Genomic DNA, 19,117 nt, shown 5'->3' on the forward strand with positions numbered 1-19,117 from the left:
CTCCATCGGATGCGGATTTTCGTGCTGATTTTTTTGATATATTATACGTTTTTTCCAACATCGTATGCAAAAGTTATAGCCGTTTTACATTTTCCCTACACTTTTTGCAAAACATGTCCAAATTTAAGTTTTCAAATTTTCCTAACTAGTAGATGTAGCAATATAACTATCTCTCTAAGGATTTGATTTTTTGAAATTCTTATCATTTTCTTTTGATTTTTCCAAAACTGAAATGGCGATACACGGGGGGGGGGGGGGGGGGGTAGAGTTTGAAAATTGCCCTATAGTGCCGGTTTGTGTCTTCAACCGGGACTATAGTTTAAGAATCTTTAGTGCCGGTTGGTGACACAAACCGGTAATATAGGTTAGACCTTTAGTACCAGTTTGTGTCACAAACCGTCACTAAAGGGGCTCGTGGGGCCCTGGCCTGACGCCAGCCTGCCACCACCCCTTTAGTACCGGTTCGTGGCACGAACCGGTACTAAAGGTTCATTACGAACCGGCACTAATGCATAGCCATTCGAACCGGCACTAATGGTCACATTAGTGCCGGCTCAAATATAAACCGGGGCTAAAGGGGTGAACATTTGACCCTTTTTCTACTAGTGTCAAGAAGCAAGCGACACCCACAGGCGTCGCCGTCGCCGGTGCCAGAAGCGCCGAGCTTTCGCTCGGTCACTCGCCTGCACCACCACGATGAGAACAGGCCACTACCACAACGAGGGTCAAGCTTGCCCACCCCAGATCTGGCCACTGCCAGAGCAGTCCTGGGCCTCCCGCCACTACATCCCTAGTCGCCCCCACAACCTACAGATGGAGCCACCACCGCCACCATGGAGCCTGCCAGAAAGCCAACCGTGAAGCCCGCCATCCATGCCCCGAGGAACCACCGACCATCTTCGTCACGAGAGCACCCGACCACAGTAGTAAGAGTGAAAGGGACCACCTTTCACCCCTAGCCCAGTATCAGCCAGCGGGTTTGGGTCGGCACCTCCACAATAGGAGGCGCCCACGCTTGTATCCCCAGCCGGTCCCGGTGGACCAGGGGGGAGACAACCCGATGACCACCGACGGCCACCGCGATCACACTCGAACGACGCCATGTCCGTGGTCAATGGTGACGATCTGTCCGACGGCACGACGACGCCTGACGAGCAACCTCGGACTGACGCCACCACAACGCAACAAGAGAGAAGAGCACTAACGCATAAGCTTGCACCCGTGCGGACCAAGTCGGCTCCCGACACCTGCACGCCGACGAACGACATCCACCACCGCATACTGGATCCGCACCGTCACGACACGCCGGAGAGACAAACCGTCAGCACCAACCTCCTGAAGCACGGACCACCGCTGCCAAGGAGCAGCAGGCCGCCCCACTGCCGCCTGAGGGATCCCATGCAGCACCACCTCGCCGGATCCGCGCCGCCCTGCCAGATCTGGCGCAGATTCAGGCCGCCGGCCCGAGTCCGCCGCCCACCATGCCGTCCGCCCGAAGAGCGAGCAGCCGCTCCCCGTGGCGCCCTGGATCGGGCCGCCATGGCCCGCCGCCCGCCAGGCCGCCAGAACGGGCGCTCGACGGGCGCGCGCATCCCCCAGAGAGCCGCCGCACGAAGCCGACGCACAACCCGCACAGGCGCTTGGCCGGCCCCGCCGCCCGCGCACGCCGTCACCACCCGCATCTTCTGTGGCGCCTCCGGCCCCTCGCGAGCGCGGTGCCCCCGCCTGGCCAGATCGTCCCGCGCCAACCCTAGGCTGAGCAAAAAAAGGGGGGAAAGCTTCCCGCCGCCGCCGGCGCCACCAGGGCTTTGCCCAGCGGTGCTAGCCGGCGACGGCGGGGGGAGGGAGACGGGAGGGGGAAGAGGGAGGCCGGCGGCTAGGGTTGCCCCGCTCGGCCGCCCGCGGGGGCGACGCGAGGGGGAGAGGTGAGGGGGATGGACCGACGGATATGGTCAGGGAATGCTAGTGGTCGTGTAATCTTTCTTTCTCACTTGCACCATCACATGGCCACAGGTCAGTATGGCACCATCGTGTCCATGCTGGCACCGAGGCTTACCTTCTTCCGGTAGCATCATGACCATCTGCTCGGCTAGGTTCTCACTGGTCAGCTCCAACGCCATCATGGTCATCATGAATTTGAAAAGGTTCATAAATTCGAAAAAAAGTTCATGCTATTTCAACATGTTCACGGATCTGGAAAAAAGTTTGATGCTTTGAAATTTCTCTGCCATACAAAAAAAATTGATGTCTTACATTGAAAACAATAAAAAAAAGCAAATAAAATAAAAGACAATAAAACAAAAGGAAAAATGATAATGAAAACGTGAAACGAAACAATACCAACAGAAAACCAGCGAGAAAAACAAAGTAAAAACTGAGATAATACCGGCCCAGAAAATTAACCTCTAGAAGATTTCCAAAAAAATAGTCAGGGGTAGACTATTATTTGGGTCGGTCCCTTCAAGAAATCCTGTATGAAGGGCCGAAAGGGCCGTGCTTCTCAAGGAGAATCCCCGCTTTTGTATCGAATCGGATAGGATTCCTCGAAGGGGAAAGGGAAAGTAAACGTTGTCCGCGTCGCTCTCAATCTCAGCGAAGCGACGGAGACCAATAAGAATCCTATAAGGAGGAGGAACGCTCACCAAAATCTATGAAATTTTCAGACTAGATTAAAACCCGATCGATAATATAGGTGGTGAGGAGCGGCCGGCGGTGGTGACCAAATCCCTAACTAATTGCTTGCAGGCCGGCGAAGATCCATGTCGGCGGCGCTTCGATCAGCGGCGAGGAGGGCTCGGCCGTGGCTCCCTGCTCCAGCGAACGCAGACGGACAGGCTCTTCTCGCCAAGCAGGCTCGTGCACACCCGTGAGGTATCTCAACCAAAACTGACATCTTTTACCTCAATGATTTTTCTCACGCCATCAAAGATCACGTCATGGAGCGATAATCCAATTCTGCGTAATGGAAACAGCAACTTTCATGTGTTAAGATATGAAGGCAAAACGAGTCCCTCGCGTCGCCCCCACTCAGGCGGGATCTGAAACCCTAGCCACCGGGGATCCCCATCCTTCCTCCCCTCCCTCCGCCGCCGCCGAAGGACGCCGCCGGCTATAGCCCGGGGCTGACGGCGGTGGCGGGGGTCTTCCCTCTTGCCTGCGCCATGGGGGCGGCGCGGAGCCCCGCGGCGTGGGTGGCACGGCCGACCTGGCCTGGCGGCGCGGCGGGCCTGTCTTCCGGCGGCGGCGCGGCGGCTGCCTAAGCCAAGGGCGGCCATGGTGGGTGTGGCAGCCGGCCCTGCCTCGGGCTGCGTGGCGGCGTTCGGCAGCGGCGGCCGGGTCTGCAACGACAGACCATCTGACCTCGGATCGGCGGTGGCGGCATGGAGGGCTTGGTGGTTGGGTCGGCACCATGCGGGTTGTGCCCTCCGGACTGATCTAATCTGACCGGTGTGCTCCGCTCGATGTGAGGCGGCTCAGATCGGCGGCGACCCGTGCACACAATACGTGATGGAGGTTCTTCAAGCGGATCCGGGTGAAAACCTTGTGCTCGGCTTGATGCCAAGACCGGCGTTGGTGGCACCCTTCTATGGCATTACCTTCTTGAAGGCATCGTCGTGGAGAAGCTCTAGACCTCTATCCGCTACCTCCGGGGGAAACCCTAGATCAGTTGATCGGATGACGGCGGCGCGTTGGTGTCGTTTCCTCCTTGGGGGCGTCATTCTTGGAGGCGTACACGGGATCGAGGGACCAGCGGGCGCCTTTTTTGGTGGAGTGGTGCTTCATCCTTCACATTGATGACGGCGGATCTCGGCGGCGTGGTGCAGTGGAGACTCGGCGCCCGATGCGCGGTGATGCACTCGCGCAGGTGGAGGTAGTTGTCTGGCGTCAAGGTGGCGTCGATGGCGGAGTGGCCTGACAAGGTAGAAGCCTCAATATCTGCTCTGAAGACGGACCTGTGGAAGATGGCGGCGACGACACATGTGAGTGCGTCAGACCAGTTTATGCCCCAGACCCGGTATGTGGCTCGGCTGGGGCTTCTGGCTTTTGATGATAGGCTTAGGTGAGTAGTTCGGGTATTTGGCCCAGGTAGCACCCCTTCATCATATGGATAGGAGTAGTGGCATATGTTGCCAAAATGGCGGATTCAGGCATATTGTTGTAATACTTTGTAAGGTCCTCGAGGATAATTAATAAAGTGGCCGTATGCATCTCCCAGATGCAGAGGCCGGGTGTCATCCTCCTTTTCTAAAAAAATGTGTTAAAATGACTTTTCTTCTCCTTTCTATTTGGATGGAGACAAGTTTGAATGTTTTTGATAGAGCAAAATTACGTAGCATCATATTGCTTTCATCTCGAAAAAATTGTCTTAGATTTATCTAGAAATACGGATGTTTCTAACACTAAAACATGACTAGATACATCTATACTTAGACAAATCTAAGACAAAAATTTTAGGACGGAGGGAGTACTTGTTTAACCTTGTACCGATTTAAAGTAATCTGGCCCTTATTTAATTAGCAACCAAACCGAACCTACATTGTATATTCGCTCCATCTATCTATTCTATATACATGAAGTATGGTTTTGTTATTAGGTGTTACACATGCATGGATGTTGCATTTTGTATATATCAAGCCTTACTTAATTGACATACAAGACAATATCCTTCTTAAATTATTTACCGATCACAATCAGCAATTACTTAATGCTACATGATACAAAGTACATTGATCATCATCTACGTGTGTCAATCCAGCATGCTCCTACAGACCTTACGCGTGAGATCCAGCAGAAGAGAGATGAGCTACGAAACTTGGTATCTAAGGCGGTGCAGAAGAAAAGGGAGTTGTATGTGTTGGGTAAGGCAGACAAGAATTGTGAGACTCTTGGTGAGCATCACATGCTTCCACTAGCACTCCCATATCTTTCTCGGCAAAAAGTCGTTCCAAAACCACATGGCACTCTCAGGAACGTAAAAATATCAGAGATTCAAACAAGATGCATGCAGATACAAAATAACTTTGTCTATTCTTCCTTAATTTCCTGTTTGTTTGACAAGAATTGACATTTTCTCTTATGACCTGTAGGACCTGCATGCGGTTTGCTACAAGGGCTAACGCTTTGCTGGATGCAGCTGCCCACGCGACAATCTTAGTTTTGGTTACTGTTGCTGTGGTTAGAGCCAAGAGCGGCATTGGGATAAAAGCCCAAACTGTTAATGAGGAAAACCAGGGAAGTCAAGATTGAAAATTGAGAACCAAAGATGGCTCCAGTTTGTTTTCAGTTAAATTATGATGACTTACAGTTTGGCTAGCTAGCACTACGATATGGTTGTGATATGATAGTTTAGGTACAAAGCCATACTCTTGTGTAAAGATGGATGGTCAGTTCTTTGTCTTTTTATTGCGGTGAACATACTCCCAGCATTATATAGTTTGCTCAAGAGAAAGGCAATGATTGGCATTTCGAACATCACCCAAATCTAGACAAACATGCAACCTTGTAAACGCAAGTAAAGACCTAAAATTATGGACTCCGTTATGTCAAGCTCTAGGAATCATGCAACTGGAACGGTTTTGCTACAAGAAATCAAGGGTGCGATCTATTTCGCGTGAGCTGAACCTACGTCCAAGTCGTTAACAGCCCACGATTCAACTTCTTAGATCGGCGAGGCTAGGCAGAGGAGGAGCGCACGAGAACCACTTCTCTTCTCAAGTTCCAATAGCATGTGGAAGAGAATCCCTTATAAGGAGGTCCAACTCCTCTCCAACTAGCAACATGAGATTCTTCTGAAATTGTTAGATGGACCCTAGGCCCACCGTAATATTTCAACAGTGGCCACTACGAGTTTGGGGGCTAGTTATCTTACTTACTGAATATTGTTTTCTCAAAAAAAAAAGAATATGTGCCCAGTAAAGATCTGGGGAAGTTCCAACTGATTTTGACCAGTGGTTTGCGAGAATTTTGCTTCTTTTTCTAGTTCATTCTTGCCCTCTTAACATACTGCTAAACTGCAGTGAGCCACTTCGTTTATTTATCAAGGCACCAAACAGTATAACAAATTATTTATCGAGGTATTACACAGTATAAAGAAAGTGACTACTAGGATTCAGTAAATTCTATCTTCAGTATAGTACTTTTCTTCATACACTAATACTATTGTTAAAAGAAATTAAGACCAATGCTGATGACCGACGCCTCTGAAAAGTTCCCCCGTGGTGTTTTCTGTATGAAGTTGTCTGTCGCAATATCCACACTCCGGTTCTCTCCATTCTCTATCACTGCAAGCCAAATTTACAGAGGGCTATGCAAATTTAAAACGTTAAGGATATTTGAGATTCACTATCATACTTTCACTATGTCCCAGCTGACAGCTAAAATATCCAAGGCCTGAAAAATGTAGTAGTACTAGAAGATTAAGAGTGTTATTGCGAAGACATCAAGACTAAACGAACTCCCAGTTTTGCTTGTCATTGTACTCCTGAAGATACTCATCGGCTTTGCTCTCTATGGGCTGAGGAAAAGATATGGATTTTTCGAAGATGATGCTGGGTACATATGCAACACCATTGGAGATGACACTAAAGACAGTTACAAGCATAGCAGGCTTAGATGAGCATTTGAATAACCTGGTGGGTGTAACTAATGATTCCTTTTGATGGCTGTAAGAAATCAATGTTGGCTTGCTAGACTAGGATGATCATACAAGAGGTCAGAAAAGAGTATCATCATTCAATCAAAATTGGTTCATACATGGCTGTGACTGGATTTAAAGTTACATGCAGGCATCTTGTAACACTCTTGATCTTCATTCCCTCTAAAGATTAATGGTACATGAAACTGTACTGCTAAGTCACAAAAACTGAATTATCTTGACACACTGGGGCAGTTAGAGAGCAATCATGTCTTACTGTTACAGAACACAGCAGAGTAGCCAAATAGTCATCACCCTTTCCACACAAGCACGTTTTCAGCTATGCATAAGACAAACGAAATACAGTGTGAGCAAAGAGCTCGCGCATCCTTCAACAAACAAAGAACCAATCAACTAACTTGCCAAGGGAGACCCAAATAACATCAATATAGTACTATACCACTTGAGCCAACATTCTCACTGATAACTCAGTCTTAACTTTTAAGATAGCACTTTTCACCAAGCATCACAGCTAGTTCAGCCTTACCATAACATATAATCGCACTGAACATGACAGATAATTTAGTCTAACAAAGCCGCAGTGTCCAAACAGAGCAATGGCAAGATGGCAACTACATAAAGTGCTGGGGTTAGTCACTATATCCAACTAGCTGCCCTCAAAGTTCCACATTGGGCATCAACGCGGCCATCCTCTTGTTAAAATCATCCTTCTCAGCTGGTGTCATCTCCTTCTTCCCATCAGGCACATCCAACATAGACATGTAGCCATAAAGGAATGCTGGGCTATACATCATGACTAAATGGTACCACTTTGCCCTACGATAGAAGCGCCTGCAGAGAAGTACAAGAGAGATTAGAGCCCTTGTAAACCAAGACTGTAACAGGCATATAGAACAATACCGGGCTCAAGATCATACCAGACGGGGTCCTCGGGTTTAGGCTCCACATGGGATGAGAGGTGCTTGATCAGGCCCTTCTGATTTCCTATCTTGTCCCTGTTTTCGGACATCATGCGGTAGAGCTCCTCTTTGACCTGCAGGATCTCAGCCGAATGAGTTGCAGCCACCTTCTGCATTGTTATTGACAGAGCAAGACAGGGAGAAACCGCATTAACCCAAATCAGGAACAGATCAATATCGAAGTTTATCTCAGAAGTAGAGCAGGTATATATGCTTTATGACAGCAGTAGCACTCAAAAAGATTCCAAGAGGCGTGCAATCAATCAATTGGCAAACAATGCAACGATAATGTCATTCAGCACTTGAGTCTGACAGCATGCACTAGCACCCAGCTAAATTCAGTCAAGGATGCATGTAAATTAAGACCAGCAGCATATCAAGCGAATTTTCTGAACCCAGGATTATTATGCCCTTCTTTCAGATTCAGATTGTAGCATTTGGTAAACGAGAAGGAAGCGCTAGGTTGCTAATTAAACATGCAGAGTACAATGGAATTTACAAAAGAGGTTAGGAAGTCAGATAGATTAGGGGAGACCCTGAACTTAAGTTGATTTATAAATCCTCCTTAAGAACAGCAGCCCACCCTTCCAATGTAGGAGTCACAGCATCAAAGTATTTCCAGTTACTTTGCTTCCAGATATTCCAGATTTCTAGGCAGCCAGGTACACAATTTGTTTGAACAATTTATGCGGCCAGGCATTAGCAGCATTGCTCAGCCTCATCATCTCAGCCAGGTACTGAATGTGCAAGCAAACACACTGTTCAATTTGATTTGGAGGTCAAGGATAGAGGCTGGTGAAAGTAGTGCAGATGGTCCCTGAATTGCTGGACTGGGAGATACTCCTGAAGAGCAAAAGAGAAGAGGTGCTCATATTGGTCCATCAGCAAGCCATCTTGTTCCGAAGCATCCTTCCAGAATAGAACAGCGTCACCAGCATTCACACGCCAGCAGGGGAGAATCCGCCTTACTAGGGTTAGGGTTAGGGTTCCTACGATGGGAGCAAACAAGGGTCGAAAATACCGTGCTGTGAAAGAGCCGAGAGGTGGTGGGATGGTTCTGCTGCGCCGCCGCCGCGGCCAGCGATGGCCGGACGGCGCGGCCGCCGATCCGGAGCGCGGTCGCCGCCATGGAGATGAACTGCTTCCGTCGCCGGCGCAAATCGGGACTCGAGACAGAGGAGAGGAAACAACAAACAAGACGATGGCTCCTTTTGTGGGCCTTCTATAGGCCTCAACCACTAGTTTTTCGGACAATTCTTTTTTTTTCAATTTTGTTTTAGCTTTTAGCTACTACTACCAGTTATGTAAAAAAAACTTTTAGCTACCAGTTTTTGTAGAAATGTTTCGTCTTTCAGTAGTTTAGCCAACAACCCCTAAAACGGTAATTTAGCCAACACCTATAAATAATCATGTTTTTTTTTCATTTGGCCTAATATGTTTGATTCACTCAGTGCATCGTGCGCCCATCCATTTACTGGTTTTTGCGATTCCTTCGGTCTTTCCCAGGATGGGATAGCAGGGCTATTATAGCTATAGGATTTTCTGACCTGTTTGTAGTCATTTTTGTAGTTACATGAATTTTAAATAATGTTCTAGAATAGTGAAAAATAGTTTGCATGCCTCTACTATTTAATGTAATGCTCCAAGGTTAGTGCACACTAATTTAACTTATCAACATGTGTGATCTTCCAAAATTTCTCTGATTTCAGGCCTTTGTGTCTAAGATTCCCAAGCGTATGTTGGCATGTGGTTATAAAATGATAATCCGTATGCTCATTTGACCACACATAACTTTTTATTTTTGAGGGGGCCGGTGGCAGCATGCCCGGCGGTGGGAAGAGGTTGGGGGAGGGCGGGGCGGCAAGGCTGGCTCGGGAGCGCCGCTGGCCGCGGGCGTCGGCAGCAGGGCGGCGGGAGTAAGAAGAATACCAGGGAACTATTGTTTCCAGGAACAAACAATTCGAGGTAGAAGAGATTATCCGGTGCGTTGGTTTTTTATCTAACGCTTCATGTTGATTCTCCGACCTAAAATGAAATTTCAATCGACTGCCTCCTAAGCATCCCCATATTTTTAACACGTGCAACCCGATCGGATAAAACCTAACAGAAGCTGACGTTAGATAAAGCATGCATGGTATGGATTTCTTTTTACTTTTTTTAGTAAAGGAGGATGACCCCCGGCCTTTGCATCTAGGAGATACATGTAGTAACTTTATTAATTATTCACAAAGACCTTACAAAGTAATGCATCAATATGTCCGAATCCGCTATTTTGGTAATATCTGTCGCTGCTCCTATCCATTAATGAGGGGTGTAGAAAGTGTGAGCTGAATGCCCAGACTTCTACCTAGCCTAACATAAAGCCAGAGGCCCCGACGAAGCCATACCGGGTCTGGGGCAAAAACCGGTACGACGCACTCATAGGTTGACGCATCGACCTTGCTAGGTCTGCTATTGACGCCCCCATGACGCCAGACAACGCCTCCTCCCTACGCGCGCGTTCAACATCACACATCCGTTGCTGAGAGTTTGCTGCGCCTCGCCGCCGAGACTCCACGATGTCGACTTGTCACAGGGAAGGCCGCTCCATCGCAGATGCCTTCCACTGGTCCCTCAAGCCTATGCACACCTACAAAAATGACACCCTCAAGTGGGGCACGTCACATGAGCGCCACCATCATCCAATCGACTAATCTAGGGTTTCCATCGAAGGTAGCAGATAGGGGTCTAGAGCTTCTCCACGACGATGCCTTCAAGAAGGGGCCGACGAAAAAAACGACGCCATCGGCGACCCTGGCAATGTGCCAACAGAGTAGGCTTTTCACCCTGATCCGCTCGAGGACCCTCCATCCAGTATCATGTGCATGGGACCGCCATCGATCACTGCCGCCGTGCATGGAACAGGCCGCGTCGGCCGGATCAGATATGACCACAGACCAAGCCCAGCATGTCGTCGTTGCAGTTGAGGTCAGATCTGATCTGACCCGCCGCCACCGCAGGGACGCAGCTAGCGTACAACGGGCCGCCCCTACCTCATCGCCATCCCGATGAGGATGCCACCGCCTCCCCATGGGGCCGCTGGCCCGGATCTATGGATCACGACCACTATAGCAGCGCTGCTGCCTTCCTTGGAGCCATCCGAAATTTGTCAGAGGGCGCCTCAGGCGGCCACGAGGAGAAGAAGGTGCGGCTGGGGAGGAAGATGCGCCGGCAGTATGTGGCAGCGGAGAAGGGATTCAGCATTGGGTAGCGGCGGCGATGGCAGTAGATCGAGGCTCGCGTGCGTGGGTATGCACGGCATGGAATACAAAAAGGTGGTTAGGAAAAAGAGCAGATGCAAGTAAGAGCATCTACAGCCCAATATGTCAAATATGGCCCCTCAAACGCCCGCGGACGTGCCCGGACGCGTCCGCGGGCAGTGACAGGGCACACCCCAAATTTCACAAGTTGCATCCGAACATCTCATACTAGATTCTTAAATACATACAAAGACAAGCATATGAAATAAACATACGTACTATGTCGATCACCTAGTTACTCCTCGTCGGAGATGTTGATGATCTCTGTGCCCGGCTCCGGCAGCATGGGCGGCAGCAGCCGCTCCGGCCTTCTCCTCCTCTATCTCCACCTCATGTTCGGCGAAGAGCACGACGGACGCCACCTGCTCCTGCCGGAGGAACGCCCGGTTGGCATCCACATAGGCCTCATCCTGGATGGACTCCAGGATGGCCTGCTGCTCTGCCATCTCCTTTGATTGGGCGACGGCAAACTCCGCCTCCGCCTGCTCCATGTTGAAGCCTGGCAGCTCCTGCTCTGGCTGCTCCGCCTCCTCCACCTCCATCGGAGCCAGCTCCTCTCCCTCCTCTTCTCCCGGCTACTCCTCCTCCCCCTCCAGCTCCGGCGAGTCCGGAGGTAGCCCGACAGCGATGCGGCGGCGCGCGCGGCTTGCCTCACTCGGATCTCCTGCAGGATCTCGTAACGGGGCTCTGGCGTGAGCATTGCGTAGTAGGTGATCTTTCTTCAGACCATGGCGGAGCGTCGGAGCATGGGCATAGCGCCTGAGCGGGAGAGGGAGGTGGATGGGCGTGCACTAGCGGCGCGGAGAGGAAGAAGGTGGATGGGCTAGGGTTGTGGGACGCCGTCAGATTTAAATATGTGGATTTGGTCTCGGGCAGCGAGCTGGACCGGCGCCACATGGCGTTCACACCGCAGGGACCGAGGAGGCATCCATCGGACCGTCGGGTTTCCGGGCGAGTCCGCATGGGACCCCTTCGTCCGTCCTACGTGTCGGGTGTGCCCGGACACCCCCCATATCCGTCCCATATTTGGGCTGGATATGAGGGGTGTCAATCAGTCTGGTCATTTGAGAGGGCCTTCTGGGTCGAAAGATTATGACCGATCAATGACCGGGCGGCCCGCCCTGACGTATAAGACGGAACGAGTTATAGCAAAATCAGTTTATAGTGTTTTTAGGAAAACTAGTTTTAGGTAGTTGTTTTGTTAAAACTGGTTTATAGGATACTTTGTTTGGACTTCAAAACTTCAAACAGGAGACATATATGTGACGTAATATCTGATGCAAGATCACAACTGAGCTTTGATGGTACTACTACTTTGGGTGATCATCAACCTCGAGGAAGCACCCATGAGCATGCATGGTTGCTTTGCCCATGCGAACACCCATGCATCTCCGCATACCCAACGGATGGTGTACCAGTGGCAAAATTTCTTGCCACTGCCGAGATTGAGAGCAGCAGGAGAACAGCAGCTTACTCCGTAGCAAGCGATTCAGATGATGGCGCAGGGCAACTCGTCAACGTGGTCGTCGTTGCAGCGAGAAGAAAGGAAGATTTCGTTATTGCCTATTGAACGTGACATATTTGTATTGTTGTTCCTATCTTCTTTAGCCTTATATAGTTAACTTCTAAAGATGTGGTAGAATTAGTTTCCTTGTCACGCAAGATATCTTGTGTATATATTGTAACCGACTCCATGAAATACAATAAGTTGCATCCTACATCTTTCTACATAATATCAGTTTAGCTTACGATCTACATCGCTTCCGCCCTGCGCCGCCGTCGCTGCACCTCCCTGTAGCCCCCGCCGCGGCCTCTCAACCCTAGGCCGCCGCCGCGCCCTCTCTCCTGCCGCCGCCGCCACCGCAACTCACCAACCCTACACCGCCGCCGTCCTACCCTCCTGCAGCCGCTGCCGCATCTTCCCAAACCCTAATCGCCGCTGCCATCTCCTCGCAGCCGCCACACTTCCCTCCCCCTCCAACGCAGCCGTCGCCACGCCCTGTCAACCCTAGGCCGCCACCGCAACTCACCAACCTTACACGGCCGCCGCCGCTACCCTCCCAACAGCCGCCCCCGCATCTTCCCAAACCCTAATCGCCGCTGCCACCTCCTCGCAGCCGCCCCAATTTCCTCCCCCTCCAACACAGCCGCCGCCTTACGCCGCTGTTGTCTTCTCCCTCCACCACCTCCCAAACCCTAACCGCGCCGCGCTCCCCTCCCACCATGTCCCACTCCGAGGCTGATCCCTCCGACGACGGCTCCTTCGCTGGTGCCATATTCACCTCGGATCGCCTCAACGAGCTCCACATCAAGGATCGTGTGCCCATCATCCTCGTGAAGGAAATATGCCCTAGAGGCAATAATAAAGTTGTTATTTATATTTCCTTATATCATGATAAATGTTTATTATTCAGGCTAGAATTGTATTAACCAGAAACTTAGTACATGTATGAATACATAGACAAACAGAGTGTCCCTAGTATGCCTCTACTTGACTAGCTCGTTAATCAAACATGGTTAAGTTTCCTAGCCATGGACATGTGTTGTCATTTGATGAACGGGATTACATCATTAGAGAATGATGTGATGGACAAGACCCATCCTAGCTTGGCATAATGATCGTTCAGTTTTATTGCTACTGCTTTCTTCATGACTTATACATGTTCCTCTAACTATGAGATTATGCAACTCCCGAATACCGAGGAACACCTTGTGTGCTATCAAACGTCACAACGTAACTGGGTGATTATAAAGATGCTCTACAGGTGTCTCCGATGGTGTTTGTTGAGTTGGCATAGATCGAGATTAGGATTTGTCACTCCGTCTATCAGAGAGGTATCTCTGGGCCCTCTCGGTAATATACATCACTATGAGCCTTACAAGCAATGTGACTAATGAGTTAGTTGCGGGATGATGCATTACGAAATGAGTAAAGAGACTTGCCGGTAACGAGATTGAACTAGGTATGATGATACCAACGATCGAATCTCTGGCAAGTAACATACCAATGACAAAGGGAACAACGTATGTTGTTATGCGGTTTGACCGATAAAGATCTTCGTAGAATATGTAGGAGCCAATATGAGCATCCAGGTTCCGCTATTGGTTATTGACCGGAGATGTGTCTCAGTCATGTCTACATAGTTCTCGAACCCGTAGGGTCCGCACGCTTAACGTTCGATGACGATTTTGTATTATGAGTTATGTGATTTGATGTAGCGAAGGTTGTTCGGAGTCCCGGATGAGATCACGAACATGACGAGGAGTCTTGAAATGGTCCAGACGTAAAGATCGATATATTGGAAGGCTATATTCGGACATCGGAAAGGTTTCGAGTGATTCAGGTATTTTTCGGAGTACCGGAGAGTTACAGGAATTCGTCGGGGAAGTGATGGGCCTTAATGGGCCATACGGGAAAGGAGAGAAGGGCCTCAAGGGGTGGCTGCTCGCCCCCCCATGGGCTGGTCCGAATTGGACTAGGGAGGGGGCGACGCCCCCCCTCTTTCCTTCTCTCCCTCTTCCCCTTCCTTCTCCTACTCCAACTAGGGAAGGGGGGAAACCTACTGCTACTAGGAGTAGGAATCCCCCTTGGGGCGCGTCATAGGGAGGGCCGGCCCTCCCCTCCTCCACTCCTTTATATACGGGGGAGGGGGGCACCCCATAGACACACCAGTTGATTGTTTAGCCATGTGCGGTGCTCCCCTCCACAGATTTCCACCTCGGTCATATCGTTGCAATGCTTAGGCGAAGCCCTGCGCCGGTAGCTTCATCATCACCATCACCACGTTGTCGTGCTAACGCAACTCTCCCTCGACCTCAGCTGGATCTAGAGTTCATGGGACGTCACCGAGCTGAACGTGTGCAGATCGCGGAGGTGCCATATCTTCGGTGCTAGGATCGGTCGGATCGTGAAGACGTACGACTACATCAACATCGTTGTCATAACGCTTCCGCTTACGGTCTATGAGGGTACATGGACAACACTCTCCCCTCTCATTGCTATGCATCACCTAGATGGATCTTGCGTGTGCGTAGGATTTTTTTTAAATTACTGTGTTCCCCAACAGTGGCATCCGAGCCAGGTCTATGCGTAGATGTTATATGCACGAGTAGAACACAAAGAGTTGTGGGTGATAATAGTCATAATGCTTACCAGCATGTCATACTTTGATTCGGCGGTATTGTTGGATGAAGCGGCTCAGACCGACATTACGCGTAGGCTTACGCGAGACTGGTTCTACCGACGTGCTTCGCACACATGTGGCTAGTGGGTGTCTGTTTCTCCAACTTTAGTTGAATCGAGTGTGACTATTCTGTTGGAAATATGCCCTAGAGGCAATAACAAATTAGTTATTATTATATTTCCTTGTTCATGATAATCGTTTACTATCCATGCTATAATTGTATTGATAGGAAACTCAGATACATGTGTGGATACATAGACAACACCATGTCCCTAGTAAGCCTCTAGTTGACTAGCTCGTTGATCAATAGATGGTTACGGTTTCCTGACCATGGACATTGGATGTCGTTGATAACAGGATCACATCATTAGGAGAACGATGTGATGGACAAGACCCAATCCTAAGCCTAGCACAAAGATCGTGTAGTTCGTATGCTAAAGCTTTTCTAATGTCAAGTATCATTTCCTTAGACCATGAGATTGTGCAATTCCCGGATACCGTAGGAATGCTTTGGGTGTACCAAACGTCATAACGTAACTGGGTGGCTATAAAGGTACACTACGGGTATCTCCGAAAGTGTCTGTTGGGTTGGCACGAATCGAGACTGGGATTTGTCACTCCGTGTGACGGAGAGGTATCTCTGGGCCCACTCGGTAGGACATCATCATATGCGCAATGTGACCAAGGAGTTGATCATGGGATGATGTGTTACGGAACGAGTAAAGAGACTTGCCGGTAACGAGATTGAACAAGGTATCGAGATACCGACGATCGAATCTCGGGCAAGTGCAATACCGCTAGACAAAGGGAATTGAATAGGGCTTGATTGAATCCTCGACATCGTGGTTCATCCGATGAGATCATCGTGGAACATGTGGGAGCCAACATGGGTATCCAGATCCCGCTGTTGGTTATTGGCCGGAGAGGTGTCTCGGTCATGTCTACATGCTTCCCGAACCCGTAGGGTCTACACACTTAAGGTTCGGTGACGCTAGGGTTATAGGGAATAGATGTACGTGGTTACCGAATGTTGTTCGGAGTCCCGAATGAGATCCTGAACATCACGAGGAGTTCCGGAATGGTCCGGAGGTAAAGATTTATATATGGAAAGTCATCATATGGTCACCGGAATAATTCGGGGGGTTGTCGGTATTGTACCGGGACCACAGAAGGGGTTTCGGGGGTCCACCTGCCCCGGAGGGCCCTATGGGCTGTGTGTGGAGAGGGACCAGCCCCTTAGTGGGCTGGGCGCCTCCCCCCTATGGCCCATGCGCCTAGGGTTTTGGGGGAACCCTAAAGGGGGGCGCCCCCCTTGCCTTGGGGGGCAAGGCAACCCCCCCGGCCGTCGCCCCCTCTCCCTTGCCCCTATATATATGTGGGAGGTGGGAGGGCAGCCGCACCTAAGTTCTGGCGCAGCCCTCCCCCTCTCCCAAGTCCTCCTCCTCTCCCGCGGTGCTTGGCGAAGCCCTGCAGGATTGCCACGCTCCTCCTTCACCACCACGCCGTTGTGCTGCTGCTGGACGGAGTCTTCCCCAACCTCTCCTTCTCCCCTTGCTGGATCAAGGCGTGGGAGACGTCACCGGGCTGCATGTGTGTTGAACGCGGAGGTGTCGTCCGTTCGGCACTAGGATCATCGGTGATTTGGATCACGACGAGTACGACTCCATCAACCCTGTTCACTTGAACGCTTCCGCTTAGCGATCTACAAGGGTATGTAGATGCACTCTCCTTCCCTTTGTTGCTAGATTACTCCATAGATTGATCTTGGCGATGCGTAGAAAATTTTGAATTTCTGCTACGATCCCCAACAGTGGCATCATGAGCTAGGTCTATGCGTAGTTTCTATGCACGAGTAGAACACAAAGTAGTTGTGGGCGTCGATTTTGTCAATTTACTTGCCGTTACTAGTCTTATCTTGATTCGGCGGCATCGTGGGATGAAGCGGCCCGGACCGACCTTACACGTACTCTTACGTGAGGCAGGTTCCACCGACTGACATGCACTAGTTGCATAAGGTGGCTAGCGGGTGTCTGTCTCTCCCACTTTAGTCGGATCAGATTCGATGAAAAGGGTCCTTATGAAGGGTAAATAGAAATTGGCATATCACGTTGTGGTTTTCGCGTAGGTAAGAAACGTTCTTGCTAAGAAACCTATAGCAGCCACGTAAAAATTTGCAACAACAATTGGAGGACGTCTAACTTGTTTTTGCAGCATATGCCGTGTGATGTGATATGGCCAAAAGGATGTGATGAATGATATATGTGATGTATGAGATTGATCATGTTCTTGTAATAGGAATCACGACTTGCATGTCGATGAGTATGACAACCGGCTGGAGCCATAGGAGTTGTATTAATTTATTTATGACCTGCGTGTCAACATAAACGTCATGTAATCACTTTACTTTATTGCTAACTGTTAGCTGTAGTAGTAGAAGTAATAGTTGGCGAGACAACTTCATGAAGACACGATGATGGAGATCATGGTGTCATGCCGGTGACGACGATGATCATGGAGCCCCGAAGATGGAGATCAAAAGGAGCAAAATGATATTGGCCATATCATGTCACTATTTGATTGCATGTGATGTTTATCATATTTTACATCTTCGGTAGCTTAAATAAGATGATCCCTCACTAAAATTTCAAGAAAAGTGTTCTCCCTAACTATGCACCGTTGCGAAGGTTCGTTGTTTCGAAGCACCACGTGATGATCCGGTGTGATAGATTCTAACGTTCGAATACAACGGGTGTTGACGAGCCTAGCATGTACAGACATGGCCTTGGAACACATGCGAAACACTTAGGTTGACTTGACGAGCCTAGCATGTACAGACATGGCCTCGGAACACGGAGGACCGAAAGGTTGAACATGAGTCGTATAGAAGATGCGATCAACATGAGATGTTCACCGATGATGACTAGTCCGTCTCACGTGATGATCGGACACGGCCTAGTCGATTCGGATCATGTATCACTTAGATGACTAGAGGGATGTCTATCTGAGTGGGAGTTCATGAAATAATCAGATGAACTCAATTATCATGAACATAGTCAAAAGGACTTTGCAAATTACGTCGTAGCTTACGCTTTAGTTCTACTGTTTTAGATATGTTCCTAGAGAAAAATTTAGTTGAAAGTTGATAGTAGCAATTATGCGGACTGGGTCTGTATACTGAGGATTGTCCTCATTGCTGCGCAGAAGGATTATGTCCTTAATGCACCGCTCAGTGAGCTGAACCTCAAGCGTCAGTTGTAGATGTTGCGAACATCTGACATACACGTTTTGATGACTACATGATAGTTCAGTGCGTAATGCTAAATGGTTTAGAATTGAGGCACCAAAGACGTTTTTGAAACATCACAGAACATATGAGATGTTCCAAGGACTGAAATTGGGATTTCAGGCTAGTGCCCACGTCAAGAGGTATGAGACCTTTGACAAGTTTCTTAAGCCTGCAAACTAAGGAGAAAAGCTCAATCGTTGAGCATGTGCTCAGATTGTATGAGTACAACAATCACTTGAATCGAGTGGGAGTTGATCTTCCAGATGAGATAGTGATGGTTCTCCAAAGTCACTGCCACCAAGCTACTAGAGCTTCATGATGAACTATAACATATCAGGGATAGATGTGATCCTTGAGCTATTCACGACACCGCGAAAGTAGAAATCAAAAGGGAGCATCAATTGTTGATGGTTAGTAAAACCACTAGTTTCAAGAAAGGAAAGGGCAAGAAAGGGATACTTCATGAAACGGCAAATCAGTTGCTGCTCTAGTGATGAAACCCAAAGTTGAACCCAAGCCCGAGACTAAGTGCTTCTGTAATAAGGGGAACGGTCACTGAAGCAGAACCACCCTAGATACTTGGTAGATGAGAAGGCTGGCAAGGTTGACAGAAGTATGTATTGGACATACATTATATTAAATGTGTACTTTACTAGTACTCCTAGTAGCAGCAGGGTATTAGATACCGGTTCGGTTGCTAAGTGTTAGTAACTCGAAATAAAAGGCTACAGAAT

General features: G+C 49.3%; 1 protein-coding gene and 1 pseudogene across 2 annotated transcripts; both read right to left on the reverse strand.

The window, feature by feature from the left end:
* Positions 1-6,889: 6,889 nt before the first annotated feature.
* LOC147993136 (uncharacterized) lies at positions 6,890-8,813 on the reverse strand. 2 transcript variants are annotated; one of them, XM_087542384.1, is made up of 3 exons: positions 8,636-8,813; positions 7,573-7,688; positions 6,890-7,486 (listed from the first exon to the last, which is right to left on the reverse strand). In XM_087542384.1, the coding sequence occupies exons 1-3, from the start codon at positions 8,741-8,743 to the stop codon at positions 7,312-7,314; spliced, it is 399 nt and encodes a 132-aa protein (XP_087398510.1). In that variant the 5' UTR covers positions 8,744-8,813; the 3' UTR covers positions 6,890-7,311. The 2 variants fall into 2 exon arrangements, with proteins under 2 accessions (XP_087398510.1, XP_087398505.1); XM_087542379.1 differs by having other exon boundaries at positions 7,573-7,724.
* Positions 8,814-11,148: 2,335 nt separating this feature from the next.
* Positions 11,149-11,455, reverse strand: LOC147993137 (uncharacterized; annotated as a pseudogene).
* Between the last annotated feature and the right edge of the window lie 7,662 nt (positions 11,456-19,117).

The sequence above is a fragment of the Triticum urartu genome, chromosome 1A (assembly GCF_056163025.1).
Source record: "Triticum urartu cultivar PI428250 chromosome 1A, HENAU_Tu73, whole genome shotgun sequence".
NCBI classification, from domain to species: Eukaryota; Viridiplantae; Streptophyta; class Magnoliopsida; order Poales; family Poaceae; genus Triticum; species Triticum urartu.